This window comes from Limanda limanda, chromosome 2, assembly GCF_963576545.1.
Source record: "Limanda limanda chromosome 2, fLimLim1.1, whole genome shotgun sequence".
In the NCBI taxonomy this organism is placed as follows: domain Eukaryota; kingdom Metazoa; phylum Chordata; class Actinopteri; order Pleuronectiformes; family Pleuronectidae; genus Limanda; species Limanda limanda.
Window position 1 is genome coordinate 15,583,507 of NC_083637.1, and position 15,000 is coordinate 15,598,506.

At 43.4% G+C, this 15,000-nt stretch overlaps 1 protein-coding gene across 1 annotated transcript in view; it reads left to right on the forward strand.

Moving 5' to 3' along the window:
* pax5 (paired box 5) overlaps positions 1-15,000 on the forward strand; it is a 41,590-nt gene that overhangs the window by 22,342 nt on the left and 4,248 nt on the right. Inside the window, exons 6-8 of the mRNA XM_061091962.1 lie at positions 1,150-1,250; positions 8,681-8,813; positions 13,792-13,893. Coding sequence (XP_060947945.1) covers positions 1,150-1,250; positions 8,681-8,813; positions 13,792-13,893 — 336 coding nt within the window. The remainder of the gene's footprint in view (positions 1-1,149; positions 1,251-8,680; positions 8,814-13,791; positions 13,894-15,000) is intronic.

The window sequence follows — 15,000 nt, forward strand, 5'->3', positions numbered from 1 at the left end:
ATAGCTAAAAGAATGTCAGCCAAAGCTACGAAAGTAAGATCTGAATTACTGTGGTGACAAAACACAAGATTAATAAGGTTTTCACAAACGCTCTGAAGCCCAAGCTTTTCTTTCTTTCTTTCTTTCTTCCTTTCGACATCACTTTCCGGACCAGTCTGGCACAAATGGATCTTTATTTTCAGCCCAAATGGAAAAAATTAATAAATATATATTTGAAACCCCCTCCCCCTCCCCACCTGTCTGTCATATCACTCCCCCTGCCACCGGACACAGACTCACACACACTCACACAGACTCACACACATACACACACCAAACACACAGTGACCCCCAACACTAAAATAGGCTCTCAGGAGCGGTTTGGAGGAATGAATTGGCTCTATAGCAGGGATTTTCACCCTCATCCCCTTTTTCTCTTTATCTTTTTCTCTCGTTCACTCTTTTCTAATCATTTGCGGGCCGCGACTCTTCAGAGTTCTTATAATTGTCTTGTTCAGTCCCTCGGCCTTGCAATAACTGCAGGATACCAGAGCTCACAGTCTAATACTGATACCACAGCAATATATATTTGTGTGTATGTGTGTGTATGGGCGATACGACAGGAGAGACGGAGGAGTGTGTGTATATGCGAGGCGAGGGTGTACTTTTGAGAGAGATCGAGAGGGAGACACAGCGAGCGCTGGGTAATAGGGTGAATTTGTATAGCATTTTCTCAGACTCTCCACAATCTCTGAAGTCACTTGGTGCTAAATCAGCTCACAGCAGTTCATCTTAGTCTCTACTCTGCTCTGACTGCTTTCTCCACATCTGCCTCACTCGTTTATTTTATCAACCCACGCCTTCTCTCCTCCCTTCATCCCTCCATCACCTTGTTTTCTCCCTCTGCCGTACACCTCTGCCGTACACCTCTTCTCATTTTCCAGCCATCTTAATTCAAATGATAATGTCCAGCTCCATCGCACTCCAAGTCCATGAGTCATAGGGCCAAGGGGTTATCTAGAACCAGCTGCTGACTGTCTTCCTCTCCCTGGGCTGGATCCTTTCGTCTCCCGTGCCCATCGCTCCGTTCATACTTCCATTCCTCCTTTAAATATCATTCATTCACACCCCCCTTTTAACCTCTCTCTCCTGTTTTCTCTCTCCGTGCAGGTCTGCAGGAGTCACCGCTGGCCAACGGGCATGGCCACAGTGGGCGGGACTTCCTCAGGAAGCAGATGAGAGGGGAGCTGTTCTCACCGCAGCAGATCGAGGTACTGGACCGCCTCTTTGACAGACAGCCACCCTGTCCAATCCAATCCAGCTATGACCTCTATGTGAGCCCTGACTTTGGCAAGGTAAGGGCGGGGCATCATGCAGGCTCTTGGCTGAGGCTGAGTTTGGGAACAGGTTAAGGGGTTTAAAGACGGTAGGGTGCTCCAGGGAAAAATAGGGTTGAAGAAATCTGTGAAAAACTCACAGGGGCCAAACCCATGCAGATGTGGAGTCGGGGGTGGGTGTCCTGTGGGGTCCACCATAAACTAAAGCCTAGCATTGGGCACCAGAAACTGCCTCAACTTCCACAGTACTATAGGGGATGCTTGCACTTTTTCTACCCCTGCCACATTGCTTTACATTTCAGTTCAGCTTACAGCCAACTTTACTGAATCTTTTAGCATTATTGTTATGATTCCTAATAGTTAATTTTTTAGTCCATTTGATTTTTTTCTTATTCATAACAATAATAATAACTAAACTGATAGATCTAACAGAATAGCTGAGCTGCAGCTTCGTATCACACTAATTTTATAAACTGAAAGTATTTTTTTTAACTTTCAATATTTTTATTGATGCCACACAAATACCTACAGTTAAAATAAGACACAATGAAAATCCACTAAACAAACAAGAACTCATTTGAGCTACAGTGTTTATATATTTATTATAGAAAACCTAATGTAATAGAGGATAGAAGCTTCCTAACATCAGTGTTTCAAGTTTGATCTATTTATATGAAATGCTTGTCGGCTTTCAGCTAAAAGCCTGTCCTGCCTGCTATGCCTTGCCATGCCATGTCAGTCTTGATAAAAAATACTCACGGTGTACATTATAATTATGAAATTTCTTTTAATTGTTCATACTGTCATCAGCATCACGTTGTGTTTTGTCTGTTTCGCCTGACACACACACAGACACACACACACACACACACACACACACACACACACACACACACACACACACACACACACACACACACACACACACACACACACACACACACACACACACACACACACACACACACACACACACACACACACGGACCCACTCAGGCCTGGCCTATTGATGTTCCAATGATCTAGACCCACTGCAGGGGTTAATGAGCGTATTGACCGGGCTCTTATCATGACCTCACTTCCTGCAGCTCAGGGACATCCGCATGCTGACGCGTCTTGGGAATGTGCCGCATATGTGTGTGTTGTTAGAATGAGCGAGTAAAAGAATGAGCAAACAAGAGGGAGAGTGGGGGGGGGTCTGCGTGTCTTCATGTTGCATCTAAATCGACCTCCCGCCCTCTCTCCCAGCAGTAAGTTAATATATTTCTGAGTGGAATAGAAAGGTGTAAGTTGTCCTCTGCATAACAACACAACAACAAGCTGGCATTTGTATTCTCTCCACCTCCCCTCAAATTTCTTCTAATCTGCGGCCCTCCGGTAAATATTAAGGAAATATTTTACCAGCAATCGCAAAATGACACTTTTTGTTTCCGCAATCTTTTAAATATCCCCATTTTTTGGTTTGTTTATTCAGTCAATGTCAAGGGCAAGAGGACGCACACTTACTGGTGGCGTGGTAGTAAATGGAGCCACAGACAGGCTGCAGCCTTAGACCTGCAGGGCACAGTTTGGCTTTTTAACCCATTCACTTCCCTCTGACCGACATGTGGAGTGGAGGGGCACAGGGCGAGAGGTCGACAGGGATTGGCTGTAGTAGCTCTATAGACTACGACTTGAGACTATAATACCCAGGATTCATAGGTCAGTGTCCTCTCTGAGCCACTGGGGTCAGGGTCGGGGAGAGAGGGCTTTAGACTTCGGGTCGCACTGGGGTCAAACTGGCTTTAGGAACTGCATTACAAAGAGATGCAAGTGCACACACAAACACACACAAACACGCACACAGACACACACCACTATCTGTCCCTCTACCCCGCTCCTTTTTCTCATCCTGCCTAATCAACCCCCCACCCCACCACCACCTCTTTTCCCAGAGGAAATGATTGACAGTCATACCCTTAACACTGACACCCTGACAGCTCGGCCTCTTTGGTATGTGGGCAGAGGGTGTGTGTGTGTGTGTGTGTGTGTGTGTGTGTGTGTGTGTGTGTGTGTTTGGGTGTGTGTGTGTGTGTTTGTGTGTGTGAGGTGGTGTTGGTGGCGTTATGGTCAAGGAGGGTCAAGCTGTGTTGTGACTGACATTCCAAAAAGACGCCTGATAGACTTGGCCATGCTGCTGCTTCTGCTGTTGTTGCAGTGTGTGAATGGGCTTTTTTTCAAAGTGTGAGATAGTGTGTGTGTGTGTGTTTGTGTGTGTGTGTGTGTGTGTGTGTGTGTGTGTGTGATCAGAAAGGAAGTGCAGCTTCAGGTGCCAACAGTATATTTTCATGATGCACTCATATACTGTGATTTCAGCCGTTATTTTAAGCTCTTCGTTATCTTTCTTGCTCTAAAACAAAAGCCTCATTATTTATTTTTCCTTCACTCCGCGGGAGGAGATAAAAATGAAATTGTTCATCTCCCTTACGAGCAAATCTCAAACAATGGTTTCTTCTCTATCCTTCTCATCCCAAACAATCCATCCGTTTATCTCATCTCTTTCTCCCGCTCTTGTTCCCTCTCTCTCCCTGTAGTCTATTAAGCCCCACTATTAATTTGTGTGTGTGTGCTCATATGTGTGTGTCTGCATGTGTGCCTGTCAGGGACAGTTCATTTGAATTTCCCTTCAATCACTTCCTATTATCCAGGTGATAAATCAGCAGTGCTGACAGAGCCCCCACCCGTCCGTGCTGCCCCGGGTCCAAACGCCCACCCCCAGTACAAACCAGTCTTCACAGCGATATATAGAAGGAGAGAGGGGATGTTAATATCCTCGTTGAAAAAGCTTAGAAAGACGCAGAGAGGTCAAAGATGAGGAGGAGAATGCAGAGACAATACAAGTACAACCAATTTATTTTGAGTTTTGCTTTTGTCATGAGATTTGTTCATAATAAGAAAAACATTAACTATCAATACCCCCCTCTTGTCAATTCTGTCATCTGTATTAAATCATTTATAAATTACAAAATGTCTGTTTTTAGCAGTGAGAATGTTTTCATCCTCTCCTGAGCTGAGGTCTGGATCCTTTTGAAAATGAGTTTCCTCCCCACCTCAGCCACGCTCAGTTTGAGCGCAGATGAATTCTTTCCCCACAATCCGTGTCTCAGTTTGTGAGCCTCCGAGGGAATTGTATTTGTTTATAGTCGAGCCTTTTTCCCATCAGGAGTACAGAAGACAATGTGAAGCGATTGAGAGAGAGAGGGAGCTATTTGGGGAATGGAGAAAAAGGGAAATACTATTATGCAAATGTGCAAACCAACGGGGCCATCCTGTGTGTGTGTGTGTGTGTGTGTGTGTGTGTGTGTGTGTGTGTGTGTGTCAGAGGGCCGATTAGGGCTCATCTGTTAGTGCTGTGCGATTTGGACCAAACCATTACCTTCCCATTTCTGAGACAGTAGACCAAGTGTGTGTGTGTGAGAGGAAAAAAAAAATTGTAAAACTGCTGTAAATACCTCACAGGTCTACTGTCCTTTTCTATTATTAGCATCCACTGTTATCAGACACTGGGGGGGAGCAGACCATAATAAGAATAAGAATCATATATTTATGGTAAATAAAGTAAGACATATGTTTTTTCTCTATCTATTCAACACCGTTACTTTTTGAAAATCCTCTTCACTTTGCAAATAGATTTCCGACAACAATATAAATTCTAATTTCTAATCAACAACATTCAGAACCAGTAGAGTTCATACCTCCACCAACAGTTCCCTCAAATTCAATCAAGCTGCACCAAACTGTACATGCTCCCCCAAATTATCAGCTCCCTAAATATTCTTGATTCATTCATTATTTCCCTGGAAATCAGTGAAAATGTCAAATGTCATAAACCTCACAATGTTAAGGAAAGTGATCAAAGAATTCTGGATCCCACCTCTGACCCAGAACTGCACATAGAATGAAACATACCACATCCTTCCACCAAGTTTCACAATAATCTGTCCAATATTTGTTTACTCTGGCTTACAAACAAACAACCAAACCAATCAACAAACAAATAAACAAACAGCGTATTATAAAAGCAAAGTAATAAAATTACAGCTACTGCGACTCGGTGCATTGTGACGTTGAGTGACAGCAGTGAGAGCATGAAGTCCAAGTAGAGGAACAGGTCAATGGGTCTCTATCAGATGAACAGCTATAAGCCAACGCAGGGTTTTAGTGGGTGACATGCGTTGTGTCACAGTGTCTTCAGGACATTTCAGAACCTCAGTACATTTACTCAGTTTAACAAAGGAAGCAGCTTTTCAACGTCTCCCATCTTTCCTCATGTCTTCCTCGACCGTTTCTCTCAATCAGGTCCATCCCGCTCTTGTCTTCTGCAAATGTTATTTATATCATCTAATCCTTCCTGTCCTGCCCAAAGTCCAACTCCACCCTGACACCTCCTCTCAGCCTGGACAACTCCCCCCCGACTCCACTCCCACCACCACCTCCACCCCCCAGAAAACCCCAACCCCTCCATGGCCCGGCAGCTGCGTCCCTCCTCTTTGATGAGGGCTGATGGCGCCGTATGAGCGGTGGAATTGACAACATTTAGGGGGGCGAATGAGAATGATCCATCTTCCTTAGCGGGCCTGTCACCCCACTGGCCAAACTTCATCATGGCCAATTACCACGGCAGACCCCGTCTTCTCTGCCGCCGCCGCTGCCTGGCCCCCATCTACATGGATACATGGACACATTAGACACCATTATAATAAGACAGAGCGCAGCCAAGAGAGGGAGGGGCGGGATAGCTTGTATCATTGGACGGGGGGGAAAAAAAAAACTACAAGTGTGATGTGGGAGGGGGGGGTGAGGGGGGGTATTAGGAGAGAAAAGAGCTTAAAATGTGTCTGAAGACTGAGAGAGTGAGAGAGAGAGAGAGAGAGAGAGAGAGAGAGAGAGAGAGAGAGAGAGAGAGAGAGAGAGAGAGAGAGAGAGAGAGAGAGAGAGAGAGAGAGAGAGAGAGAGAGAGAGAGAGAGGTGTAGTGTACAGGGTAAGCTCTTATTTGGCAGGTCACAGTCCAGTGGTTGTGTTGTGTGTTGACGAGCACAGGGGTGTTTAAGAGGTCAGTGAGCACAAACACACGCCTGCACTTACACTTACACTTACACTTACACCTACACACACACACACATACACACACACACACACACACACACACACACACATAGATGCAGAGGTATTAAAAGGGTCAGTGCAAAACTCCCACCTCTTCACCTAAAGGAAATTCTGATTGCTGTCATTAGTGTTCTCACTCTCTCTCTCTCTCTCTCACACACACACACACACACACACACACACACACGTACACACATATATACACACACACACACACACTTCATGTAACTTAGTAGGAATTATAGATAATTAAGTACGCCATATTCATTAAGTGAGGACATTGTATTAATTTACATGTTTGCTCAAAGTGATTTTAATCATGACGGCTTGTTGGCGTAGCGGTGGTTAGCAGCTCAGGAGGGAGCTGAGTTCCAACGCGGGTGTTGTTGTAGTTGTTTGTCTCTGTGTCTCTGCCCTGGGATGTCCTTTAGCACAGTGTCAGCTGGGACTGGCTCTGTCCCGCCCGTGACCCTCAAAAAGGATCAGCAGTATAGATAATGCATGGATGTTATGGATGATGGGTTACCTGCAACTTAACTCTAATGTCAGTTCCTCCATTTTCCATTTCATTCAAGACAAGGCCACATAAACTTATTCATGCAACCCTGGTGTTCATCATATAACAGGGAGTTGTAGTTCAAGCCCTTTGAATGCTTCTTCATATTAGCATCTGTGCTAAAATCAAGAAGGGAAAAATTATCTATTTTATGGATCTATAACCCATTGTTTTCTCAAAACACACAGTTCTGCAAACACTAATACAAAATTACTTCACACGTGCACACACATAGTCACTGGACAGGTCATTTAACTCTCATCAGCACAGTGGCCCTGAGAATATATGGATGGTTATCAGGATCAATACTTTACTTAATATTATCACAAATGCACACACACGCACACACACACACACACACAAAGACCTGGCAGCGAGATGAGGAAGAATGGGTCATGGCTATGTGCTGGGGTCAGACACAGGTGAGGGGCCGGTGTCCATCCATCTGTCTGCATGTAGTGAGTGTGAGAGAACAAGCTTTAACCAGGAAGATATTGCGACGATAAGATATTGACTTCATTATTGGGTTTCATCCAAAGCTCATAATCTATGTTGTGGATGACAGATTTTTCATTTTGCTAAATCAATCTGAAGAATTTTCAGGTTTTTCTTTTGGCCCATGAAGAGAAGAACTTTTGGTTTATATTAGTTGCCTTGAAATAACCGTGTAAAGGACAGGAAATGTTGACCTTTTTTTATATAACATCCTTGAAGTAAATTAATATCAATAAAACAGGCATCGCCCTGAATTTCCACTTTAACTATTGCATAATAATTTTTCCATGAATTCGTTTTTTTATTAATTATGAATTATCATGGTGACATTCACTGTTCATCTGATTGTCTTACAGAAAAAAATAAAATCCACTTCAGGAAGTGATGTAATCATGACGTTTTTTTATTTTGACATTTTGAATTTAGGTTTCAAGGTCACTATCAAATTCTTTTTGTCTAAAAAAACCCCAGTTTGCACTGTAAATAAAAACAGTTCAAATTGACAACTACTAGATATTGGTTTGTCACTTCATTCCTCTCTTTTCTATACGGTGTTAAACTTCTGTAGCATGTGTGTGTGTGTGTGTGTGTGTGTGTGTGTGTGTGTGTGTGTGTGTGTGTGTGTGTGTGTGTGTGTGTGTGTTAAGGGCAATGAAACTCAGTGTGTACGTGTGCTGAGATGATCACAGTTCTTATTGTTGTTGGTATCTGGGGAGAGAGGAGGCTTTGTGTTATCCATGGTCTGTGGATGTCTCTGCATTGTGTGTGTGTATGTGTTGTATATAAGTGGTGTATGTGTGCGTGTGTGTGTGGGTGTGTATGTGTGTGTGAGATGAAGCGGCAGAGGAAGCTGATCTTGTGGTTATAGACTGTTGAACTTGGCTGTACAGTAAATCCCTGTCTATGTAAACAGATCAATACACTCAGCTGTAGGTGTTTCTGTGCGTGTGTGTGTGTGTGTGTGTGTGTCTGTCTCTGCTCTTCCTCTTTACTTTGCTCTCTGCTATGAGGAAGCATGTCAGACGTGTGGCAGGATTAATCAGATGTGTCAAACATCTGCAACATCCAGCACTAATATATATATTCACGTTATATCAGAAAATGTCATGATTTGCTTTGATGCTCTGACTCATTGAAGATCTTTCTCCACTTCCTGTCTCTGCCCAGACGTCAGATTATTCGGCCATGGCCTCACTAGCGGGCGGACTGGACGAGATGAAGAACAGTTTGGCCAACCCTGGGGCGGGTGCAGAGTTAGGAGCCAGTGTCTCCGGTCCACAGTCCTATTCTCTTGTTCCAGGTAAGAAAGACGACCAACAAACAACAGCACTCCTGCAGAATAAGACAAATCACAGTTATACCAACAAACCTAACAGCTATATGAGAAAACTTAATAGACCTTCCCTAAAAAATATTTATTGTGTCCAACTCACAATCTGATGGAGCTGAATTCAGTAAATATTTTCCAGGAGCCTCTGGTGCTTGGTTGTGAATAATATAATATTGTGACTGAATTATTCCAATTTGTTTTTTGTTTTAGGACATGTTTTCAGATTGTCCATCTGTCTCATTCTTGTGAACACGATATCTCAAGAATGCTTGAAGGAAATTTCTTTAAAATTTAGTGCAAACATTCACTTGGACTGAAGAATGGCCTGATTAGAATTTAGTGGTCAAGGGGTCAAAGGTAAAGGTCACTGCGACATTGTGAACGCGTTCATTTAAGAACATCTCAAGGGAATCATTTCAAATTTGGCACAACTGTAAATTTTGACTCACAGATTAACTGATTAGACTTGGGTGGTCCAAGGTCAAGGTCATGGTGGCTTAACAAGACATGATGTTTGGCCTCTTGAACATGATATCTCAAGTGAGCCTTAAACCAATTTCTTCAAATCTTGACCAGTTTGACTCAAGAGCTCAGGGGTCAAAGGTCACAGTGACCTCATATGAGTCATGAAGAGATAAACAATCTGATGTTGGGGGATATTAAAAAATGTGCTATTCTTCAGACTAGTCATGCAAAAGATGGATGATAAAGCTGGAGACAATTTTAGTTGCTTTTATTAAATGACTATTCGTAAAATCATTGTGGTGTGATTGTGAATTAGGGAATGACACAGCCAGTGCTCCCAAACATATAATCAAGCCCAAGTCATGGTTCTGAAAACTATAAATTCATTTTCCATTTGCTGTGATCCAAATGGCTTCCTCATGTCTACATCAGCAGTGACAGGCTACATGGATTCTAAGTGATTTAACCTGTTTAAAGAGCTCACAGCTCTGGATCTCAGGAGAGGTGGAAGCCTGGAGGAGACGTGAGAGCCTCTTCTCTTCCTCTGTCTCCATTCAGGGGCACTGGGAGAGGCGCTGGTTAATTAAGAATAGACCAGGGAGCACTTGGACAAGGCTTCGCCGTTCCTATCTGTAATGAGGGGAATCATAGAGCTGGGAATTTGGGGATATCTGGGAATGGGCTCTTTTTTGTGTGTGTTTAGCCCCTGAAACCACTGAAGACTATTACTTGCTAAGACCGAGAGAGAAACAGAGCGGGAGAGGGAGAGAAAAAAAGTCAGAGAGATAAAAATTTCCATTTCTGCTTATGCATGCAAACACACACACATTCGTATTCCCACATTCTCTATAAATATTATGCATGCATTTCCCTGCCCGTCTTTTCCCTCAGAATAGGGCTCCCTCTAGGGGATCAGAAGTCGGTGTTTTTGATGCTATGTTACTGCATCTTTGACGTGTTGATACTCTGGACACTCGCTGAAGATCCGCATTTAATCCACATTCTCCGTCTTCCTTTCCGGGGTCTTTTCCACATCTGTAGGGAATTTTCATTCCCCCCCCCCTAGAAGTCAAAGCGAGCGTGAACACACAGAGACACGTTGTACGCCCCCCGATCCCCCCTAGGTTTGACATGTGTTGCTCTGATAGCTGTTTGATCGGGCAGAGTTGGATAGGGAGATGGTGAGGAAGGCAGAAAGAGAGTCTTCATCTGTAGCTGCAAGTGAGCACAGAGGAGACTTGTACTTGTTCGTTGACCTCTACGACAAAGCTGCGGAGAACAGCAACACAACTGGCATAAATATGCACAGGCACAGAAAAACACACACACACACACACACACGCACACACACACACACACACACACACAAACACACACACACACACACACACACACACACACACACACACACACACACACACACACACACACACACACACACACACACACACACACGCACACACCTCAGAGGATCTGGCCCTGTCTGCCCCCTCTAAGTTGGGCTGTAGAGAGTCCATCTCTCCTCTCTTCCCACCTCTCCTCCCTCTCCTCCTTGCCCTGTGCACTGACCCTGAGCGGATGAGTAGCCCGTCTGCACTAATGCCTCGCTGTCGCGTCAAACACAGAGAAAAACTTTACTACACCGAGACAGGAGAGAGGAGGCGAGGAGGGACAGAGGAGGCTGGAGCCAGCGAGGGAATCTGGGAGCGAGAAACACAAGTAGGGAGGGATGGAAGCAAATATTAAGTGGAAGAGGAAGGAAATATGAGAGGATGAGATGCATTGGTTGATTTGTAACCACGCATCTTCTTTTTTTCTGTTCCACTTCTTTCCCAATGTCTGTCTCCCTTATAAGTAAAGCTCAGTTGATATAGATTGTTCAGGCTGACTAATACTGATATCATTAAATATGAGGATATAGAAAAGGATTTCTTAAATACATTTTTTTAACTAGATTAGATTAGATTGGATTCAACTTCATTGTACAGTACAAGTACTTATACAACGAAATGCAGTTTAGCATCTAACCAGAAGTGCAAAAAAGGCAGTAAAAGTGCAGAGTAATGTGCATATTAAGGTGAAAATGTAAATAAATAAGATCTGTACAGTAAGAAATATATATGGAATATTACAGTATTAACAGGAATTGTATAATTCATATAAGGACGATGAATACACTATGAGCAGGATAAAAATATAAATATATCTAAATATGAATACACTATAGGTAGGATATAAAGTAGTAAAAAAAAGTATCAGTCAGTGCAAATGTACAAATGTTCAAATGTTCAGTGGTTTGAGGAGGGTGTGTGGCAGTCCAACCCAGGGTGGAGGGGGGTTCTATGACAAAGGCTCAATGACAATGTCAGCTCATGTATTTTGGTGACTGCAGTATTTCAGTTTTCATGATCCCCAGATGTTTTTGTCTGGAGCCACAATGAACTTTTGGGTGAATATTCCACTTCATGGAAGCTTCGATGATCCCTTAACTTTTCACTTAGTTTCCTACCACCATCATTTATTATCCCATGATGGAGAATAACTCAATCCATTAACTCTCATAAAGTGTGATGCAACAGAATAGGAACTATTTAAAATGAGTACCACCACGATCAATTACAACATTATAATGCTGCTCAAACATTTAATTGTCATTAATAAAAATTAGTATGAGGGTGGCTGTTCCACTTAATGACTGTTCTATGTTTGTCCTCGTCAAATTTAGTTGATAATACTTCTGTATCTTTACTTAAATACAACTTTGACCTAAAGAAACGTCTTCCACCTCAGCTCCACTCTATTTAAACGTCACCTCTTTCCAATTCCCTCAATTCAAACCACTTTCTCTTCTACCGGTCTTCTATGTTGTCTTCTCGACATCACTCTCTCCTCTCCTCGTCCTCCTCCTCCACTCAGTTAGTTAGTTGTGGTTAAGTGGAGGGGAAGTGAATGGGATTGATGGTGTTAGCATCTGAGCTGTTTATGATGATGATAAATGTGTGTGTGCAGGGGGGTGGGGGGTGGGTACTCGGTGCATGTGTGTGTGTGTGATGATGATGAATGGAGGGCTCCCTCTCACCGCACTCCCACTGTCTACTGCGTGCAAACACAGAGAAATGATTTGGGCCGACACACTGTCATGTAATCTAATGCAGTTATATATCCTATCCACCAAGTGACAGATAGAAGGAGGAGGGGGGGGGGCGGCGGTGGTAACAAGAGGAGGGGGAGACGGTAAATGAATAGATGCCAGCGGATGGAAAACAAGCAAAAGAAAGAGGGTCGTCCGGAATGTGCTCTGCCAAAAATGTTTCAATAAAGATCTTCTGTGACACAAAGTATTTTCAAGGTGATAATTGTAACCTTTGAAAATAAATCACTACCGCGTTAATTCAGTCACTGGTATGAATAGTGTCAGGAGCGGAAAGTAAATGTCACAGGTCATTTTCATACACAGGTTAGAATAAACCCAGGTTTAAATAAGGCTGAATGAAATACCCCTGTGGACGACTGTTGCAGTTACACCTGCTGAAAGATTTGATTTGAGTTTCTTATCCTTTAAACATCCGTCTCTAAGAATTGGAGAATGATGACAAACAAGTTTTTGTACACGAGAAAGATACATACGTTTCTTATATGGTTGCTGGAGTCACTTTAAATAATTATTATTTTCCGATAAATATTGGAAATATTCCTCACCAGCAAAGTCATAAAACCAGAGAGTCACCAACATATTAAAAGCTGAAATATTTCCCCAAAAGAACTGATCTGTTTTAAAACAATAGTTTATAGTTTTAAGCCAACAGATATAAATTGTGCAATTGTGCATTTTAGTAACTATTTAGCTACTGGATATATACAGGAGCAGAATGGTGCACAGGAATTAACCCAAATTAACCACAGTACCCGTCATCATACAAAAGGAACATGCGACCCAGTGTGGCTCATTAACCTGCTTTTAACAGCTTTAGACCAGTAGAGGCTACATCAGGCTTTGGACAGTGCTCGTCAGTTGGATCAATTCATTGTTGGTTTTGGGCTTTTGATGGGATTTGTTGGCAAAATGAAAAATGCAGACTATTGCCAGCTTCATCCTGTAAATGGTTTCCAGTCTTCATGTTCGAAATTATCCTTAATGTTATGACTATTGTTCCAAAGTAGAACAATCTATTGTCTGTTATCGATCAATGAAACTGCATGTAACTGAAAATCTGCCTTGAAACCATTTTAATTTAGTTCCCATGAGGTTAGAAAGTTTCATCTTATCTTTGTCTTTATTATAAAATTCATCACATTGCTGAAGTTACCTTCTTAACACTATCAACGCCATGACTTGTTCCGGTCAGGCGCTACAAATATATTATATAACATGTGTGAAAATAACACATTACAGGACAATGTACGAAGAGCATGTACACACTATAGAGCTGCTTAATGTAAATATGAAGATGGTAAATCTGTGTGTGTGTGTGTGTGTTTCCAGGTCGAGACATAGGCAGCACCACTCTGCCAGGCTACCCTCCACATGTTCCTCCCACTGGACAGGGCAGCTACTCCACCCCTTCCCTCACTGGGATGGTACCTGGTGAGTGAGTGCACACACACACACACACACACCCACACCCACACGATAAAAAAAAGTTTTAACGGAAATAATTAAAGTAGTTCACCTCTCGTCATCTTCTCACCAGATGTGTAACTGTGCTCTAACTGTTTGAATCCCCGGTGGATCAATGTGTGCAGTGTTTCCATGTGTGTGTCTTCAGGGGGTGAACTTCGCTTTGCCACTTCCTCTTTCTTGTCTTGTCAACACTCTGGCTGACAGTGCTCCCAGGGGGTGGTGTGTGTGTGAGCTTTTGTGTACCTGTATATGTGTATTTGCCTGTGTTGTGTGTGTGTGTATCATTAGAAACCAGCCACAGTAGCACAGCTGTCCCTCCTCAACGTTGGTAATTTGTTTTTAATGAGAATCACCAGTGACCCACGACTAATTCATTCATTCCCTTCCACTCCGCCTTCTACGCCGCTTTTGTGTTTCAATCCTGGACCGCCATTCTCTCTCTCCGGCTCTCCCTCTCTCTCTCTCTCTCTCTCTCAGTCTGTCAGTGGTCATCCTGGTCAGTCTGAAGTATACTGCAGGGGAAATAAATGGAGAAAAAATGCAAAAGCAACAGCAGCAGTGAAACAAAATCTAAAACCATGTTGTTTACAAGTTCTTGTCCCTGTGTATTCCCAGTCATTCAGTTAGTGACACACAGACACACACACAAACACACACACACACTCTCTCTCAGTGGACATGTAGGAACAGCACGTCTAAAGATGGGTAACCCTGTCCCCCTGTGCTCACCCTGTCCTGTCCTCAGGTTTGACAGCATATTCGTGTGTGTGTGTGGTAGTGTGTTAGAGTTGCTATATGTTTATGTGTGTGTTGGCATGCGATTGTTTGTGCGCGCGTATGTTTGTTATTGACAGTGTGTATGGCGTGTGTGCGACCTTGACACTGAGCTACACAAGGGAGACCCCTTAGCCTCCTCGTTCCTCCCTCCACCCACTTCCCTCCCTCGCTCCCTCCCTCCGTCTCCTAAACAACCTGACACGTTGCCGTCACTACGGTGATGACAAGGGGAGGATGTTCGCACCCGGGGATGCCATGGAGACCACATCCCGACCCCACCTGACAGCTAAACAT